At 45.7% G+C, this 20,127-nt stretch overlaps 1 protein-coding gene across 3 annotated transcripts in view; it reads left to right on the forward strand.

The window, feature by feature from the left end:
• The window catches only part of Loxhd1 (lipoxygenase homology PLAT domains 1), a 155,174-nt gene that overhangs the window by 18,804 nt on the left and 116,243 nt on the right, over window positions 1-20,127 (forward strand). For all 3 annotated transcript variants that reach the window (XM_051163240.1, XM_051163241.1, XM_051163244.1), the window contains exon 5: window positions 15,228-15,326. In XM_051163240.1, coding sequence (XP_051019197.1) covers window positions 15,228-15,326 — 99 coding nt within the window. The remainder of the gene's footprint in view (window positions 1-15,227; window positions 15,327-20,127) is intronic.

Consider the following 20,127-nt stretch of genomic DNA (forward strand, 5'->3'; position numbering starts at 1 on the left):
GTTCTTAACAACGAACTACATCGTGTTGACTTTGCAGTCAAAGGTTTCTGTTCACCTGGAGAGAAGAGAGCATCTGCTACACTCCAAGTTTTCAATCCCTGCCCAGGACTCCAGGCCACTGGAGAAACATGCTGAATTCTCCTAACTCACCCACATATGAACCAGCAGCAGTGGGGGCCCCATACTGGCTGGCTTCCCCAGCATTGCAATAATATGTTCCAGGCAGGCATCACATGTAATTAAGCAATTCAGGCACACGTGGAGCTTGCACAGGGAGTTGGCAGCCATCTCCAGGATTGTCTTCCACTTAGAGAGGGGGGCCAGGGAACCTGGCATCTTCTGGCACTTATGGAAGGCTGGCAGCCACCTCTCCAGCATATTTGCATTTATTATCCCTAGGAACTCAGGCTTAGCCATTCAACTGCTTCAGAAGTGCTGTGAATTTCCCGTCTTTCCATCTGCCTCTCAGCATCCCTTCCATCATCAGGAATGCCAGACTCTCTTCCTGGAAGGGTCCTAGTATCTTGCCTGGAGTGGCTCACCCTCTTACAACCTAGACTCAGGGGGGCAGAACAGCTATGGTACCATCTCCATACCGATGGAAGCCCTGGGCCTGAAGCCAAGTTCAGGCTCCCACACACCGAGACACAGCATCCTCCTTAGCAGCTGCCAAAGCAAGCCTCTCGGGCTGACAGTGTGGGATGTAACTCCCAGGTGTTTTGAGATGGATAAATAGCTAGGAGACACCACACTGCAGGGATGGCTGCTTGCCTCTTTGACTCTAATGACCAAATATGTGTCTATGTCTCTCTCTAAGCTCAGGCCACTCCCAACTAACACTGGGGTGTCTTCCTGCCCACGCCCCACCATCTGCCACCTCAATAGATGCTTAAGGGCTTGTATGAGCATCAGTTGGCAATAGGCTTGTGTATATGGGGGGAGGGTTATGTGTGATGTTTTGCCCATAAAGGCAGCAACAGACAGGTACCAAGAGCTCTCTCCTGGGAGGCAGAGCTCTGGGGTCTGCTATCACATATCAGCCACTATGTGACTTTGGGCAAGTCACTTATGCTCTCTGTATTTCTGCTTCCTTGTCTTACCAGGAGACCATACTAGATGTCCCTTGAGGTCCCATACTGTGTTGGTTTTCTCTCATGCTGTCTTTCTGGCCTGTCCCAGGCTTCTCGCTCCCTGATTTCACCTACTTCTACTATGATTTATCACTTCTGTTGTGACATTCCTGGTTACAGGACCTACCAGCAGTTGGTAAGCCTGATGCAGAGTTATACAGGCTGGAACTTCAGGCCCTCACTGATCCGCGGGTACTCAGGACACATTCTTGAGGCTGAGGTAGGGTGTGGGGCAGTACTGATGGAGACAACATAGAGATGTCTGAGGTTAACAAGGTTTGGCAAAACAGTATTACCTCTCTGGGTAGATTTGGGGTGCCCTAGAATTGGGTCCTAAAGAGTCTGCCTTAGGAGTCTGTATAGTCTTGGCATTATAAACAAGACCAGCATAGGGCAGCCCTTGCCTGCCTTCCTCACTGCCATCATATTGTTATTTCTAGTTTCTGAACACAGTCTAGGTCCAACCTACAGAGGCTTCCACTCTGAAAAGCAGAGGTGATTGTGTTGCTTAAACTAGTACCAATCCCACATCATATCCCTTTGTGGAAGCTCTACCATCCGAGCATGTGACAGGCCTCTGAGATGCAGAGTCACATTCAACACGGGTTGGGAAGATATTCACTGTGCAGGCTGTGGGAATCCATGCTTAACAGCTCATGAACCTATGATACTTGGACCCTGTCATGAGTAGAAGGAGAAGGTCCTTGTGTCTGGAGGACCCAGGCTTCCTCTTCCCTGACTCCCAGCTGGTATCTGTTTCTTAGGCTTTGTTGGGAACAAGCCTTCTGAGACACAGTTCGCTGTCATTGTTGAATTAATAGTAAGGACAGCTGCTTTTGTGCTATATGTGCATGGATTCTCATCACGTGCTTCATAGAGCCCAAGGGATGCTTCCTTGGGAATGGTTTTCTCAAGAAGCACAAGCACATTCTCAAAGATGGAAGGGTGGGCAGCAATTTCATCTGAGCTGTCAGTCTAATTGCCCCCTCCACATCTTCTGTTATGGCCAACAGGACTGTCAGTCTGGAGGCTAAAAGTGGCCCAGACCTTCAGGTCAGGTAGGAATGGATTGTGTCTGTTCTCACCACCACTATTTCTTTGTGGCATTTCGTCAAGTAACTAGGTTATAACTTCATTTTGGCCAGGGTTGCACTACACTATGATTGACACATGGAGATAGATATGCAGGAAGTCTCATGAAGACCACATGAGTGCCCGGGGTGTATCTGAGGAGAGGCCAGACTAAGTAGGGGATGTGGTTAGCTTTGGAAGGGCACCTGCAAACTGTACTGATCCGCAGTGGATCATGACTTTCCAGAGGACTGTGTGGCACTTATACCTATGCCAAATGATAGTTGCTAGGTGACTGATGCAAAGAAACAGCCATGAGGCTCTGCCAAGGAAACCAGTAGTTATGGCCTTTCTCAAGTTCTTCTAGACACTGTTGAATAATTAAATAATCGTATTAGGTACCAGGGAATAATACCATAGAGTAATTGAATTGTAACTTTTAAGGTCTAAGGCAAAATGTACACAAAATGAATGCTCACCCCAAGTTCTGGCTCTGGCTTTCCAAAGGCAGTAGCAATGAGGCCTGGGGCCCCTTTCCAGCTCCTCTCCCGTACATGTCTCCTCTGTGGAATGGCTGGAGCTGGTGTTCTGGAGTTTAGTATGTACAGAGTCTGTGTGGGTGTAGGGCAGGAAGAGATTGCCTTTGGTGCTTTTCTCCTGCTGTAAACACTTCTCTCTCATTTCTTTTTATCCTCTTACCCCCATGGACCCCTATTCTCTGTGGTCAGAGCCTAGCTGTACCAGTCTACCATTCCCACTAACACTAGCAGACACTTGAGGACTGTACTGCTCTCACTTGAGCATTTGGTGCTGTTCTTGGAACCTGAAATGTTCCCCACAGGCTCATATTTTTTAGCACTTGTTCCCCAGTAGATGTCGCTGTTTGGGGAGGCCATGGAACCTTTGGGAGGTGGGGCCAGGCGGGCAGAGGTGGATCGCTAGAGCAGGGCTTTGGAACAGTCTTCATCACGTGGTCCCACCTCCGTGTACCGCGCGTGCTGCTGTGGCTTCCCTGCCACAGTAGGCTCTAAGAACCTTCTGAAACAGTGAGCCCTGGGTAAGTCTTTCTTCCTTGGCTCTGTTTCTGTTAGGCCTTGTGATCACAGGATTCAGAAGTCACTAATACAGAAGCAGTATCAATTTTTCTCTTCTAAGGTCAGCTGGGGATCAGAGCATGAAGCTTGGAGGTAGTAGGGAGGCCTGAAGCAGCCCAGTGGGCATTCGGAACAGGTTGTGATGGAGACACAGTCTGCAGCCTCTGGCCCCTCAGGAAAGGACTATCAGCGCCATCATCCCCTCTTGGATCCGGGCAGACTAAAGACAACTGTGAACGGGCTCTCAGCCCCCACAACATCTGGCGCCTGTAGGGAGAGCCTCTCTTCCCAGCTTTCCTCCTTCTCGTTGACATTTCCTCATCACCCCGCTTCAAACCTTGCCAGGGCTCTGTTGGCAGTGGGTGATGCTCGAGAGTGTATCGTCATTCATTCCTTGTAACCCCGTGGAAGGGGCTCCACTCCCACAGGGACAGGGAAAGGGCTTTGGGCAGGGAGAGCAGGGCCAGGCCCGAAGCAGTCACCTCCCCTGACCTTACAGTGTCTTCCCGCCCACCCCATCTGCTCCCACCTAGCGTTGCAGAAGATCATCTCCGGAAAGAGTGGGAAGAGAGAACCGCTCACAACGAGGCTCTGGTGAAGCATAAAAGAGAATTTTAGGACTAAAAAGGATTTTATCTACTCCTCCTCCACTTTACAGAAGAGAAAATGGAAACCCAGGGGAGCCAAGCAACCTGCTGTTGGTCACACAGCCTGACTGTGGGGCAGAACGGGAGCTCTGGGCTCATGATGCTGGCTCATATCGCTCTTAAGCATATTCATTCAGTGACTCCATGAATGAACTGCTTTGCTATTTCTGTGCATCAAATCCCGTGCTCACGGTGGATGTGTGCAAATCTCTCTTTCTCCCTCCGAGCTTAGAGGCTTCAGAGGACAGAGTTGATACGCTCTAAGTGGGCGTGGCTTAGGCTAATAGGAGCAAGGTGGAAAGGGAATCAGGAGGGCTTCATGGAGGAGGCGGAGCTTAGGCTGATTTGCATGGGAAGGCTAGGCCTTCAGCAGAGTGAGAGCCCTTGGGAAATCAAGGGCTTCTCTTTCCTATGTCTCTCCAGCCCCAGCATCACCAAGGCTTCTGCTTATACAAGGACCACACCCCATCACAGGTTCGTTTAGAGCAACCAGAACCGTTGGAGAAGGCATGAAACTATAGATTTCTCCAAACTTGGTTATATTGATTTTTGTTGTTGCTGTTTTTAACAGGGTTTCACTGTGTAACCTTGGATTTCCCGGAACTTGCTCTGTAGACCAGGCTGGCCTTGAACTCAGAGATCTGCCTGCTTTTGCCTCCTGAGTGCTGGAATCACAGGTGTGCACCGTCACTGCCCAATGGTTATTTTGATTCTTAAATGGGTATTTTGAAAACAACCCCTTCATTTATGGAAATAGAATGTTTTCTGTTCTACATTTTGTAGCCAAGGAAATAGGAACTTGTGGTCAGAGTCTGCCTTGGCCCTAACCCCACCTGGGTGCTCAGTCCAGCACCAGTGGCTTCTGGTAGCCCTCCTCTGGATCCTAGGTGAGGGTCGGAGTGAGCCCGGTGAGCGTCTCAGAAGGGTGCCTACTTCTTGGGGGCTGGAAATCCACCCCTCGGCTCTTGAGTCTCCCCTTCTCCCACCACCCAGTCCTCGGTCCTCCCTCCAGCCTCCTGAAGATCTCTGGTTCAAAGCCAACACAAAAGCACAGGAAACTGGCAGAGGTTCCCAGGGGTTTCTTTTCAACCAGAGGCTAGGGCTATAGCATTGACAGTAGGTGGCTTTAGTCTTTAGTTCCAATGACAGGAAAAAGCACGGCCTACAAACTCAAGCTACTGAAAAATATGCAAAAAATAATAAACATTCTCATAATCTTATCATCCAAAGATGCTACTAGGCAATTTTTGTTTGACACTTACTCATGACAGGTATAAGTCTTTTAAAAAAAATTATCTATCATCTGTCTGTCTGACATCTATTTATCTATCTATTTATCTAAATATCATCTATCTTTTATCCCATCTATCTATCATCTATTTTTACCCTATTATCTATCTATCTATCTATCTATCTATCTATCTATCTATCATAAAGCACATTTAATATTCACAATGGCCTATGAGGAAGGTGTTATTGCTATCCCCCTCTACAGGTGATGTTTCCACAGTTACCACTGTGTAAACACAGAGCCAGGAGTAAGCCCATTGCTGGAAACCAGACCCTGTGCAAGACTGCTATGGAGTCATGCCTTTGTGAATTTCCTTCCTGCCCTCTCCACACCCCAAATTTGAATTCATGGATGTGTTAAACATATTATATTGATTTAGACTCAGTTTCGTAGCCATATTTTCACTCAATGCTGCTGTATACTACAGTCATTTTGAGCACATTAATAATAAACGCAGTCACCGAAAATGCATTGGTGTCACATTTTGGACAGAAATCAGTAAAGCACTTCACATTGATAGCGTTTGACCAAGAACAAGCTCAAATTTCAATTCTCTACTTGGATCTCCCTGTGGCTTCCACTGTCCCTGCCTGTCCCTTGTATAGGGCTGAACCTGTCAGATGCTTTGCCCAAGCATTGTCTTATCTGTCCCTCTCTGTCTGTGTCTGTGTGTCTGTCCCTAACAAAGGATCTTTCTCTCCACTGAACAGCACAGAAGCAGCACATGGGGAAGGACTAGGGGAAACGTTACTGAAATCTTTAACAAAGTTTCACAAGGGATTTAATTGTTGACACTAACTGACCACAACCGACCCAGGTAACAAACAGAACAACGCTATCAGCTGATGCCCATATATTGTGTTCAATACTGAATGATAATGTTCATTTTATAAGGACATTTTCAACCTATATTTGCTATTTTCAGCAAAGAATTATCATAACACACATGCATACATGTACATTATACTTGGGCCAAGGGCATGGAAGAGTGTATAGCTTAAGATTACAGGTATGCCTTTGCTTAGGTTGTAAAGGCTGATTACATGGGAAATCCAAGGCAAGTAAGGTTGGTTGTTACCTTGTTTCTTTAAAGGGAGATTGACTAAATGGGCTGAGCACACTGTAGAATAGCAGTCCTAAAGTCTTAAGAGACCTCAAGGTAGACTATTAACTTGGCTGTAAGTCCAGCAAAAGTTCCAGTCTCTTAGAATATAAGAGGTATTTTTACCATAACACATAGCCATAGTACAGCATTGCCTAACCTAACCATTATTTTAAATTACTGCATAGTAGCCCATGAGCATAATAACATCACAGCTCACCCATCAGTCTCTTATTTTGGATATTTTAGTATTGATAAGAATGCTGTGCTTGCTGGGCATGGAGGCACACGCCTGTAACCCCAGCACTTGGGGAAGCAGAGGCAGGCAAATCTCTGTAAGTTTGAGGCCAGCCTGGTCTACAAAGCAAGTCCAGGACAGCCAAGACTACACAGAGAAACCCTGTCTCAAAAACAAAAACAAAACAAAAAGCTTGTTGTAGGCACGCTGAACAGAACCATTCCTTTCTTGTAAACTGGTATGTGCAGACATCACACAGTTAGCCCCACAGTTTGCACATGTTCACACTTCTGCGTATCTGATATGTCAATCACTTGACTCCCAGAAAGGCTGAGAAAAGTTTGTTCCTCATGCCACATGTGAGAAGTGTCTGGGAAGATAAACTGCAGCAATGCAGAGAAATTTGGGACGAAAGAGCATAGTTCCTAAGGGAGGAAGGAGTAAAGGTGCTTAGGGAAGTTTTCTCGGAGCAGCGGGAGTGGGAACAAGGGTTTGTGGCCACCGAGGGGAGGGGCGTGTAAAGAGAGCTCTGCAGAGCTTGTGCACCAGTGGGGGAGGGGTAAGGGGGATGGGGGAGGAGCAAGGGGATCCTCAAGGAATGGAAGCTTCTACACTGTGTTCTAATGGAGTACTGTACTGTTTTTGTTTGTTTGGTTGGTTTGATTTGGTTTTTTGAGATACGGTTTCTCTATGCAGCCTTGGCTGTCCTGGACTCACTCTGTAGACCAGGCTAGCCTCAAACTCACAGTGATCTGCCTGCCTCTGCCTCCCAGAGTGCTGGGATTACACCTGTCTCAGAGTGCTATATTGTTAATGATGGAGTATATGTTAAAAGCTTATTGGGAAGATATACTGTGTGTTTATAGACCACGTGACATTTTATTCATTCATTTAACGTGTGTGTGTGTGTGTGTGTGTGTGTGTGTGTGTGTGTGTGCACACTGGTACATGTGTATGTGGACACCAAAGGGTCTCTTACTGGCCTGGTGCTTGCCAACTAGGCTAGGCCAGCTAGCTGGTAAGCCCCATAGATCGACCCATCTTTGCCTCTCAAGCGCTGGATTACAAGCATATATCACCCTGCCTAGTTCTTTTACATGGGTTTGGGGGGGTCAAACTCAGGTCCCTATGCATGTAAGACAAGCATTTTATTGACTGAGCCATCTCGCCCTCTCCCACGTAATGTTTCAATGCATCGTCAACCAGGCTGTGGTGTGATTAAGCCCAGAGCCCCAGAGCCCGTGTTTGAGCATGGAAGTGCCAAAGGGTACCACAGACACTGGGAGTTCAGGATGGTGCGCCATGAGCTCAGGAGCCGGTGCTTCTGAAAGAGCGTGTTGTGTGAGCTGATAGGGCATGTGGGAGCCTGCTTGTTCGGATCTCTGGAGTTCCGTTTTAGACCATACTTTCTCAAAGTATGATCTTGGTCAAGTTCCTTCACCTCCTTTCTTCCAGTCAGATGTGGCATGGTAGGTGACAGGTGTGACTGGCCCTTCGAAGGTCCTCAGTACGAAGAGGCCCTTGGTTGGGTATGTCTGCAATAGCAGTGAAGTAGAGACCACTTTAAGGAAAACAGAAACACTACTCCTATCTGCCAGACTGAGAGAGTGAGAAAGCAAAGAAGGGCATTGTGGGGGAAAAGCAAAGGAAGAGGCACTGGGGTTGCTGAACCCAGGAGTTGCCAACGCACACCAGAAGCTGTGGGTAGTATAGAGGAGACTGACTTGGAGATGAAGGGAGACACTGGGGCAGGGCCAGGGAGAAGGGTCTCTGGGCTGAATCCTAGGGTCTGTGGCCAGCTGCCACACTGCTGCTGGCCCACGTAGTTTTGTCTGGCTGGGAGAGAAACCCCCACTTTCCAGGCAGCCTTCCCCGCCCCCCCCCCCACTCCCCCCATCTCTCCCTCTGCGTTTTTCGCCTCCTCCCCCGCACAGCCTGTGATTTCTCCCTTGCAGCGCCTCAGCTGGTGTGAGCTACAGGCTGTGGGGTGAGCGACACCACCAGCTTCCTCAGCTCTGCCGCAGCAGTCCCAAAGGCTGTGGCTCTGGTCCGTACACATGTTCGGGGACAGTTGGAAGGAAGAGAAGGACAGGGTTTCCTTGTGACTATTAGGAAAAATTTTAAAAAGCTGACCATGTACAGGGCTCCTGCCTAGGCTTAGCTGGTGTTGGTGTGAGACATCTTTTTCGGGGTCCACAAGGTTCAGACACAAGCATGTACTCAACATGGGGTGGGAGAATGCCCCCAGCTTCTCTAAGCTCACTTGTACTTGTACACCAAGAACTGGGGAGCCAGCTCCTCATCTCTGAGCCACCCCCCCCCCCCCACCGCCAGGGTGCTCTCTGGAGACGTGTTGTGTCACTGCTGTGTGCTGACTGTTCCAGACAGCGCAGGGGAGGCTGCGGGGGTGGCTGGCATACCAGGCTTAGGCAGCCAGGGCCTGCCAGCTTCTGCCTTTTCGGGAAGCCCACGCAGGTGCTTCCGCTGGCCTTCGGGGACAGATTTCCTGTTGGAAGGGTGGCAGCTCTTGTACAACTCTGCCTCCAGCCTGTAGAGAGGAAACAGGGCAAGGCCAGGCATGTGTGTGCATCCACTAAGCAGGACAAGAGGCCTGTGAGGTACAAACAGACTCTAACTCCACATCACAGCTTGGGCCGCGCTTGCTTTGGAAGGCACTATGCACTGTTTTAAGGCGGGCTCCGCATCCCTCCTTGTGTGTTGTTCAGAGTAACACTGGGATTAATTTAGCCTCTCTGAACTTGCACTGACCTTTAGCGAAGGGAGGCTGCTGGCCTCATGGTAGGGTTGCTGGCTTAAGATGTATTCCACTAACAATACACAACTTTGAAGGAGACAATTCACATCAGCTATATGTTTGTGTGCTCGATACACTTGTCCAACAGATGGCACCAGAGTGTCTTGAGGAAAGGATTCTTATTTGCACAAAGCTCCTGGATGGCCTTATGGTAACCCTGTTGAAAGGGCAGAGTCAGTTTTGCCTTTTACAACATGTAGCACACCAAATGGGCAAACCACAAGCCAATTCTAGAGCTGGCTCAAGCAGCAGTTCCCACAGCCTGTCCCACGTGGGCTCTCTCTCCTCCAATTTAACGTCCTCCCACCCCTTTCTGTCTTTGCTCCCAGCTAGCTCTGAGCCAGGACAGGGATGAAAGACAGGGTGTGTGTGGAGTGGGGTGCACTGGTGCTGTCATTATGTGTCATATTGAGTTTCCAGACTTAGTTTTTTGTTTTTGTTGTTGTTGTTTTTCTTTTTTTAAATTTTATTAATTTATCAGATTACAACTAAATTATTATCCCATCACTTGTATCCTCCTGTTCCTCCCTCCCTGCTGCTTTCACCCTATTCCCCTCCCCTAGGTCTAAGACCAAGGGGGACCTCCTCCCCCACTATGTGGTCATAGGCTATCAAGTCTCATCTTGGTAGCCTGCTTATTCTTTCTTTGAGTGCCATTAGACCTCCCCACCAAGGGGAGGTCGTCAAATATGGGGCACCAGAGCTCATGTCAGAGTCTGTCCCCACTCTTGCTGCATAGTGGGCGGAGAGAGCTGGTCCCAAACAGTCATCACCCCAGAGACATGCTCCAGAGAAAGGGCCTAGTCCCTAGTCTGCAGAGTCCTAGGCAGCTCAGCTCAGTCACTGATTAAAATGCCTGTTATCTGGTAGGGACAGCTCACTTTGTGACCTAGTAGCTCTGCTCTCATGTGAAGATTGAGTGCCTGACATACACATAGAGACCTGGGAACAAACTATAGCTCATGAGCCAAACCCAGCTGCCACCTGTATTTGTGTGGGTAAAGAATTATATATAAATTATATATTATAATTATATAATATATTTTATTATATATAATTATATATTATACATATTATATAAAATTTATTACACACATATATGAGTATATATATATACACATATATGTGTACACACACACACACACACACACACACACACACACACATTTGAAGCCAAAGGAAGAATGCTACTTATGGTACATAAAATTCTGAGATTCCAATAAAGCATCAACAAGGAACACTTTACTGGGACATTGTTACACCCATTTTGTTTTTTAAAAAGCTGTTGAAGAGCTTTCTTGAGATACAATGTACACCTGTCCATTTAGTGGAGTTTAATGACTTGGGGAAAGGTAGGTATACACCCATATAAACATTACCACAAGTTCACCGGCAGCTTCTGTCATCCAGAAAGTTCTTCATGCTCCATTAAGGTCAGCCTTCCTCACCCACCCCTAGTCAGAAGCACACTGTTGCACTTGTGCCATAGCAGCAGGGTTGAGTTGTTGTAACAGAGACTGAAAGGCTTACAAACACCTAAAACCGGCACTCTTCAGGAAATGTGTACTGAATTCTGCGCAGGGCAGGGGAAGCCACGGTGCATCTTGGAAAAACCTTGAGTCCAAAGGCAAGAGACTGTCATGGTCCAGAGCTGTGCATCCTGGGCAGACCACCCCACACTCTGAAGCTCTGGTTTCCTTGTCTATAAATGACAATGACGACTATACATGTCCTACATGTATCATATGGTCTGGAGCAGATGGCTTCAAAGGTGTGCAAAGGCTTGTATACTGAGTACCACCCACCCAAGAAAGTGGGTCCCCATGACAACCGCCATGGATGTGACCTTACTGCTGAGCATCCCCTTTCAGCCTTTCCTCTATAACATCTTTCTCCCTGCTTTGCCGCTGCCTCCTGGCCTTGGGCAGGGTTTCTTCAGGCCTTCTATGTCCCTCCCCTTCGTTCTGGACAGTTTCAAGTTGTCCGGTTGCCAGCCCCAGTATGGGACCCTCCATCCAAGGCTGGGAACGTTTTGCCATCTTAGGGATGAGCAGATCTCGGGGTGAATTCTACATAAACAAGCCCACGTGTGTTAGTTATTTTTTACTTCTCTGTGACAAAATACCCGACAGAACTCATTTGTGGAAGAAGGGGCTTACTGTCTCCCAGTATCAGGGGATTTCTACCCATTCCAGTGAGGAAGGCATCACGGAGAGGCTGGATGCTGGTGGGAACTCCTCATGCAGCAGCTGACTGGAAAGCAGGGAGCTTGGGTTTGAACCACAAGCAGATAACTGTTGCTCTGGAGGCAACCTAGTGGCCACATGTTCTTGAGTTTCATACATAATCTTCTTTAAAAACAAACAAACAAACAAACCACTAGCATCTAGGGACCAAGTGCTCAAGATGTGAGGCTGCAGGGGACATTTCATGCCCACATGTAACATCATGTGCAGGCACATCTGCCTGTGAGAGAGGTTCCACATGCTGCACTGTTTGCTTTTGCTCAGACCTGCTCTTCTGTCAGTTTTACACTGAGTCACCAGTTAGGGTTGCACTGGGGGTGCTGTGCCCTTGGGCCTTGTTTTGGAAACTAGCAGCTTAGACAGCATGGAGCTCTGCTAAAGAGGGGTTTGAGAGAAGGAGGAGGCAGAAAGCACTGAGTAATCGTCACTGCCCACTTACTTTGAAACAGTGGCACTGTGAGGCAAGCCTCTCTATCCCTGCAACCACTCTCATTCTTTCCTTGCTGTGACTAGCAGTCACTTAATTTCAAAATTCTTCTGCTCACCCTTGAAACCACCTAGAGACTCATAACCCTATCGTAACATAAAAGGCTCCAGAGAGGCCAGAAGACAGCCCACCCCTTCCATGCCACAGTGCCCACCTCATTTCCTGATCCGTCGTCTCAGAGCCATTGTCACTACAGCAGGAAAGACCCTGAAGCTTCCCTGGTTCTGGCCTCTTGAGCCCTGGCCTTGGCCTATCTCTGCTTGCTTTATTCTGGCTGCATCTCCTGCCTCCTCAGACTCTCCCAGAGCATGGGTACAGTATTCTCAAAGCCCTCTGTTGGCTCCTGCATCACGCCAGGCTTGCCTTGTGCTGACCAAGTCATCGAATGGAGATCAAATGGCTGCAACTCCTAAAACATATCCTACTGGGCACTTTACAATTTTAAAAAAATGATAGTTCCCCTGTTGCCTTGGTTTCTCTCCTCAGCCAATGTCCAGGAGATTGGTGTCCCCACAGTCTTTCCAATGGCATTTCTGCTGTATTGTCTTTGAGTGATGTCTCTCCACCCCACTGCGTGGCACATAGTAACTGTTTAGGATTCTTGAGGGATGGGGGACACCCCAAAGGTCATCCCATTTCTTTGCTGCAATTTTTTTTTCAAAAATCATTAAGAGTTAAAATTTCCCTCCTTATAACCTGGCCCAGGGGTGTCAAGTCTGTCTTGTGGAATGACTCAGAACACACTTTCTACAAATGCTTCTTTGCCACTCTTTTCCTACCCCTGCTCCACAATGCCTGGGTCCCTGTGAAGTCCCACCGCCTCTTCTTACTGCAAGGTGCTTGGAAACAGCCTTTAGAGGCGCTGCCATCTTGGCACCATCAGCTTCAGTAACCTCCATCTCGCTACCACTAAGCAGGGTCTCTCTTGCCTTTTGAGCTGGGAGCCCTAGATTGGCACTGGCAAAGGTTGGTTTGAATGAGATGTCCTCTATTGACTCAGGCATTGGAGTACCTGGTCCTCAGTGGGTGCAGCTGTTTGGGGAGACATAGGCGGTGTGGACTCCTGAGGAATGAGGTCACTGAAGGGAGGCTTTGAGAGTGCAGAGATTTGTGTCATTCCGTCATTCCGAGTTAGTGCTCTGTGCATCCTGCTGTGAAGTCTCAGCCATTTCTGCCACTTCCTGCTATGATTCCTCGACATGATGGATTCTGATCCTTCTAGAACCATAGGCCCCATGCAAATTCTTTCTTCTGTGAGTTGCCTTAGTCATGGTGCCTTAGCACAGCAATAAAGAAGTAACTAAGGCAGGTTGTGAATTGAATTGGTGTCCCAGAGGGTATTCCTGACAAGGAGAAGGCAACCACAGCTATTTGGAGCCTTTGGAGCTTGGAGGTGATGAGAAGCAATTGGCTCTGGCTAAGGCCTTCCTTATAAGCCACATAACCTAGAAACCGTCATGGAATGGTCTCTGTCTTTTAACCTACTCTCCAGGAACCTTGAGGTCCAAGTGTCAAGCCAGGTCCCATAGGCTCCCCAGGCCTGGTGTCTTCCAGAGGGCTGTGGTTCTGGTTGCTACGCCAAGGAGTGTTCATGGTTAATAAAGAGGAGGTAGATTCTGACAGCAACTGTTCCTCCTGGAACCTTCTATTTGGGGACAAGGATCAGAGGTCAGAGGACCATTACCTCTTCCTCTGGGGGCTTCTCTGAGTGAGAATTGTGGCGAGGTGACATCCTGTTACAGGCTTGATGTTCTTGCCAGTCATGCACTGTAGGGATAGGGGTGTCCTCTGTGCACCCCTTTCAGGTGCTCTGTCATGTCACCTCTCCGGGATGATCCTGTGCTACAAAGAATACTGGGAAATGGGCAGGCTTACACTTAGTCCTTTGCTCTCAGCAACCTCCCTGGGACTTTATGTTTTAGGAAATTGGATTCAGTTTGCATTCCAACACACTGCCTGTAGGTTCAGTAGTGCACTAGGGGATGTGAAAGGGAGAGAAGAAGGGAGGGATGGAGGGAGGATGTCCTGAATGCATCCCCCTTTTTTAAGTTACAGAGGAAATGACTTTCAGGCAATAGACAGGACAAGGCAGTTGGTGGCAAAACTCAGCGTCACCACACAGCTGTTGGCATAGTTGGATAAGACAGAGGACAAATACCTTTGGAGGCTGGAGATGGAGGGCAGGGCAGGGTCTAGGGAGGAAGTAGGCGGATGGGCCATCATTCTGAGCTTTGGCTAGAATAACTAGTTTTTAAACAGCTTGGTAAGTTGGTCATAACATATCTGGTAGGGTTTCCTTTACTACATGAAACCTAGAAAGCCACATAGGAAGGGTAAAGGGAGGGGTGAACTGTCTCAGCCATCCAAGAAAACCTGGAAGAGTCTCCTTACCCTAACCATACACACTATCTTCTGACCTTTATTCTCTACCCTAAGGCAGGCTCATGATGGTGAGACCTCGTCAGAGTTCAGAACGCTGTCAAGTGTGTGTTGACCCTACCCTATTTGAGGCCATGACTGGGGCTGTGTTTTGGATTACAATGGATTGATTTTTTTTTTTTTTTTTTTTTTTTGGTCTAGTGAATGCAGCAACAACACAGGAAGCAGATGTGGGTCTTTTAACATGTATTTTACTGGCCACTGTTCATGATTTTCGTTTGGTCTTTGTGTTGACTATGGGCTTGATATGTGTAGATTTTATTTTCATCTGCAGAAACCAATCCCACCCAGTGAACTTTGATATTGCTATACAGTGTGGAAAATGGACAGAAAAAGATGATAGGTGGGTAGGGGGTCCAGTTAGTCATTTCACTAGTTCAGAGAAGATAGGATGGTGGGTGTTGGTTCGGGTGACCCTTTGGGAATATGTTGGATAAAAACAGAAAGTCTCCTTTATCTATGATCTCAGTATGACACAGAGTTTATTGATGACCATTTGGAGCCAACCTTAAGCGACTTCTTTCTTGCGCTGTTATTGACAGCAGTGCTGATGATTCATTGTCTTCTGGAGATTTGTGGGGAGGATGGATGCTTTGGTAGCTATGTATGTATCTATGGTTTTCTCAGGACCCTAATGAGGCAAGATTTTCTCTGTCCTTGTTCCCAGGAAACAAGTATGAAGTCAAGGTGTACACTGGTGACGTGATTGGTGCAGGGACAGATGCTGATGTCTTTATCAATATCTTTGGAGAGTACGGAGACACAGGTGATGGATGGGAAACTTTTCCTCCACCCCCATACCCAGTACCGCTTCCTGCCAAGATATGCCTGGGGTTGGATTGATTAAGATTGCATTCTAAACAATGAATAATACCAAATTCCACATCCCCAAGAACTCATTCTCACTTAATTTCTTTATTGCCTTCATTGCCATGAGCTCTCTGCTCATGTGGGCTGTAGTGGGCTGTAGTCTGATCTAATGTAGTAAAGTGGGGTAAACCAGAGTAGGTCTAAGGGGTAGACGTGCTCCCAGGCGAAGCAGAAGCCGCACATAGATTCAGCTGCAGGTACTGGGAGGAAGTTCTGGTCACAGACTGACACAGGTGGTTTTCCTTTCTTTTCTTTTCTTTTTTTTCAAAAGATTTCATTTTATTTTAATGGCATATACATTTATATAATTACACATAAATAAAAATTACATATAACAAGAACCATGAAACAATCAGGGATTATATGAAGGTTCCATTCATGGTATTTCCTATCTATCATATCCCACCTCTGTCAAATTAAAACATCTATCTAGACCTAAAAACATCTTAGGCCCTAAACAGCAGGTGGTTTTCTCTTGCTTCTGCCAATCTAGCGGGATAACACAGGAGCCAGAAAAGTTACAGAGATGTGTAAATTTGGGGTAGAGTGCACTAAAGCATTCAACATGTGTTGCTGAATGGAAAAGAACTCTTCAAGTACCAGACACGAAGGAGAAACTCAAACCCAAAGTATTAGCTATGAATCGATCCTATGGCTTTTACAAGGAAGGGGTTTTCATTCTCATCAATCTAGAAGACAGGCTTTTATGCTCACTGGGGAGTCAGAAAATGAGATGTAGGTCCTGAATGAGGCAAGAGATAGAAATTAGAAGCATAGATGAAGTTAGGATCACCGAGACAGCTTCAGAGAAAATGCAGACCAATGGCTCCTGGGTACAGTCAATTGTATCCCTGCAAAAACTTGAAATAAAAACAAACACCTGAAAATCTATGCTATGCTTGGACTTGAGGTCTGACACACTAGATGTGTGATTTCAGAACCCCTCTCCCCTCACACAGAATATTTGCTTTAAGCTGAATATGGTGGCATATGCCTTTAATCCCAGCACTCAGGAGGTAGAGGCAGGCTTATCTCTGTGAGTTCTAGACCAGCTTGGTCTACACAGTGAGCTCCTGCTCAGTCAGGGCTATATAATAGATCCTGTCTCAAAACATACACACACTATAAAACCAAAGTAGAATGCTTGGTTCATAGCAAGTAAATCTCCTTTAGCATTCTGGAAAAACCTTTCTAAGACTGCATAAGATTTCCACAAATGAAGTTTTAGAGTAAGTTTATTTTCCAAAAGTGTAAAACACTTAAGGACATAGTCCACCGTGACAAAGCTGCAATCCACACACAACCAGAATGAAATCCCCAGGGGTTTCAGACAATGGCGTGATGTGGGATAGCCTATCGCTTAAAAATTTTAAAATGGTTTAACAGCATGAAAGAAGGAATTGAAAAGGTTTGACACCATTAAAAACAGGTACATTAGGAAAACTAACCAAACAAAACCACAGAGAGTGAAAATACACCTACTGAAGACAAGCACCTTGCAGTTGACTGAGCTGAAGTATATAAGCAAAACCCTCAGGTGGAGCCCAAAGAGAAAGTGTTGAGAAGGAGACACAAGAAGCCATGAGAGCAGGGGAGCCAGTGGGATCTGGTTGAAGTCGGGTAGGAGTTCCAGAAACAGAGGACGTTGGGCACAGACAAGAAGAAATATTCAAATGGATAATGGCCAAAAGTTTTTATTTTTATTTATTTATTTATTTTTAAATATTCAACAAATCTGAATCATCAGTTTAAAGCAGTTAAATGACTCATGGACTAGAACCTATGAAAGACTCTATAACCAAAGAGAAAGATGTGAGAGGATGCAGTTATGTAGGTCAGATGGTGGTTTTCCAGACATATGGAAAACTCCTGTCATCAAGATTTATAACAGAGGTTATAAATTCATGTGATCACACCATTAATATTCTCAGTAAGAGTGTATGTCAACTATCCATTCCATGCCAGGTTAACTAATTTCAGGTGTGGGGGAAATTTAACATTTTTTTTTTATTCTAGCAAAGAGAAGTGGATATGTGTCCTATGCTTGTGGTTAAACAGCCACCAGGATGTACTGCTGGGTGTTCTGGTGGCAGAAGGCTGCAAATCCCAGCACTTGGGAGACTGAAGCAATAGAAACCGAAGTTTGAGGTTAGCCCAGCCTGTCTTCACACACACAAAAGTGAACAAAACATTGAGAGCCGTGGAACACATTTAAGTGTGTATCAACCATAAAACATAAGACAAGGGACAAGAGGAAATGTTTATCCAAAATGTTTAAGGTCAACATTTGAGGAGAAATTTTGATAAAGCACTGTGAAAAGTTTTGTCCATTACCTGTCTCCCCACATCCAAAGGAGTTAGGACTAGGAACTGATACTTCTAAGCATGAACATTAAAATTATAAAAGCAAACATGCAAATAATAAATATATAACCCATAAGTGAAGAGAATGAATAAAAGAGAATAAAGATCCAAACACCCAGTCAATCCAAAAGAAGCAGTGAGAAAACATGGCTGACAGCGAAAGTAAATGCAGTTACCACAGGGCAGGAAACCTGTTAGTGAAGTACAGGCAGTGTCCCCAGACACACTTAGAGTCCCAGGACTTCAAAGGAGGCACAGGAGAACCTGAGTTTGAGGCCAACCTGAGCTAGTAACATGATTTTCTTTCATAAAAGATATTCTCAAGGTATATAAAAATGAATAAAACATCCAGCTTAAATATATGAAAGAAGAAATCTGGAAATGAATCAAGCAGCGTGAAGTGTTCTGGGGGAATCTCACCAAGAAGCTGGAGTAACACTATCCGTATCCATCAATGTCAACATGTATGCAAACTACACTGTTAAAAGAAAGGCATGTTACTGACATCAACATCACCACCACCGCCACCACCGCCACCACCGCCACCACCACCACCACCACCACGGCCACCACCGCCACCACGGCCACCACCGCCACCACGGCCACCACCATCACCGTTTCATCACCATCATCATCTGACATATATTGCAGGATGCTGACAGTGCTGATGCAAGTGTGGAAGCCTTTCCTTAGCTGTCCCGTTTAAGTATCTAGAAAAGATGCAGCCAGGCAAGATGGCCGACTTTGGAGAGGGTGTTAGCTTCGTGGCTGGGAATCTTCCAGCTGCATCATTGGAGGAGCACTCCTCTCTGTCCTGGAGTTGGAGTCTCACAAGAACTGACCTAGAAGAACCTTGGCCACCAATCCAAATTCTCTGTGTTAGCATTCGTACGTGGAAAAGCACAGGGTTCTCCTGTGGCATGAAGAGAAGCTGGGGTCCATACCCTGTGGATGCCACTGGATGTCATAGCCTGGCCCTTCGTCTTAGCATCTTATAAGATTTGATTTTCTCAAGGGCTTGTAGAAGCCGGTTTCCAGCACTAAAGCAATTGAGAACATCCACTAAAACTTACCCAAGACTTCAGGCCCACAAATCATTTATGTAAAAAAATCTACCAAATATTTAAGAATAGTTAATGTCTATCATCTATAAATTATTTCAAAAGAAAGAAAAAGAGCTAACGCATCTAGTTCATTTTATGAAGTTGATGAAAATACCAGGCAGGTAAAATTAGGATAGAAGTATATACCATATTTTCCTGTGTATAAGATGACCCCCGACTTTAACTTTTCCAAATAAAATATAGAGTTTTCAGCATGATTCTGCTGTAAGGTGAGTATATTCCAAACTATATTTTAACTGGAAAAGTTAAAGTTGGTGATCGTCTATATGGTATATTCATTTATGAAAGAAAAATCTTAAAGCCTAAATAAAATATTAGCACATGAAATTTGTAAATAGACATATAGATAAATGATAAGAATGTCGTTTTGCAAGGTTTATTCCAGTAAGTCAACAGCAATTTAACATTAATCACACTATTCATTTGTTTTTCTTACACTGTCACATTATAAAAGAAAATACAGAATTATCTTATATTTATCTGGGCAAATTATGATTTCTATTCATCACAATGCTAGAATGCCTAAAGCCAGAAAAAGGCAGTAAAAAATAAAAGCTATAACAATTGATGATAAAAGAAGTTGTTTCTTTTTTATTTTCTCTTCCCTCCCCTCCCCTCCCCTCCCTACCTCTCCCCTCCCCTCCTCACCCCTCCCCTCCATTCCCCTCCCCTGTCCTTCCCTCCGCTCTCCTCCATTTCCTTTGTTCTTCCTTCTATTGTCTCATTTTTTTCTCTTTCTCCCTTTCTCTAAGTCTTGTGATATAATACTGATGCTTCTGCCTCAGCCTTCTGAGTGCTGGGATTATAAGTATGAGGTACAACGAATCATTAACAAGATTTCATTTTCATAAATAATATCACCCACCAAATCCAGGAAGATTTATGTAGGTTAAAAATCCTCAGAACCAACAAAAAACAAAAGTTTACTAAAGATGCTAGATTAAAGATAAATAAGAAGAATTATTAAAACAACAAACAATTTAAATATTTAGTGTAAAACATAGTATTTACATTAGAAATTAGTATGTAAGAATGACTGTAAAGAAAGAGCTTTCTGGGAAATAGAGTTTTTAAAAAACAGTATAAGAATATACAAATAAATGAAGAGGTGTGCCCATTGATGAGAAAAGACTCAAATTTACTAAGATGTCATGATCTACTTACTGGTTCTTCTTATAAGAGTAATGCTACTGTGGTCAAATTCCTAAA

Source organism: Acomys russatus, chromosome 20 (assembly GCF_903995435.1).
Source record: "Acomys russatus chromosome 20, mAcoRus1.1, whole genome shotgun sequence".
NCBI lineage: Eukaryota > Metazoa > Chordata > Mammalia > Rodentia > Muridae > Acomys > Acomys russatus.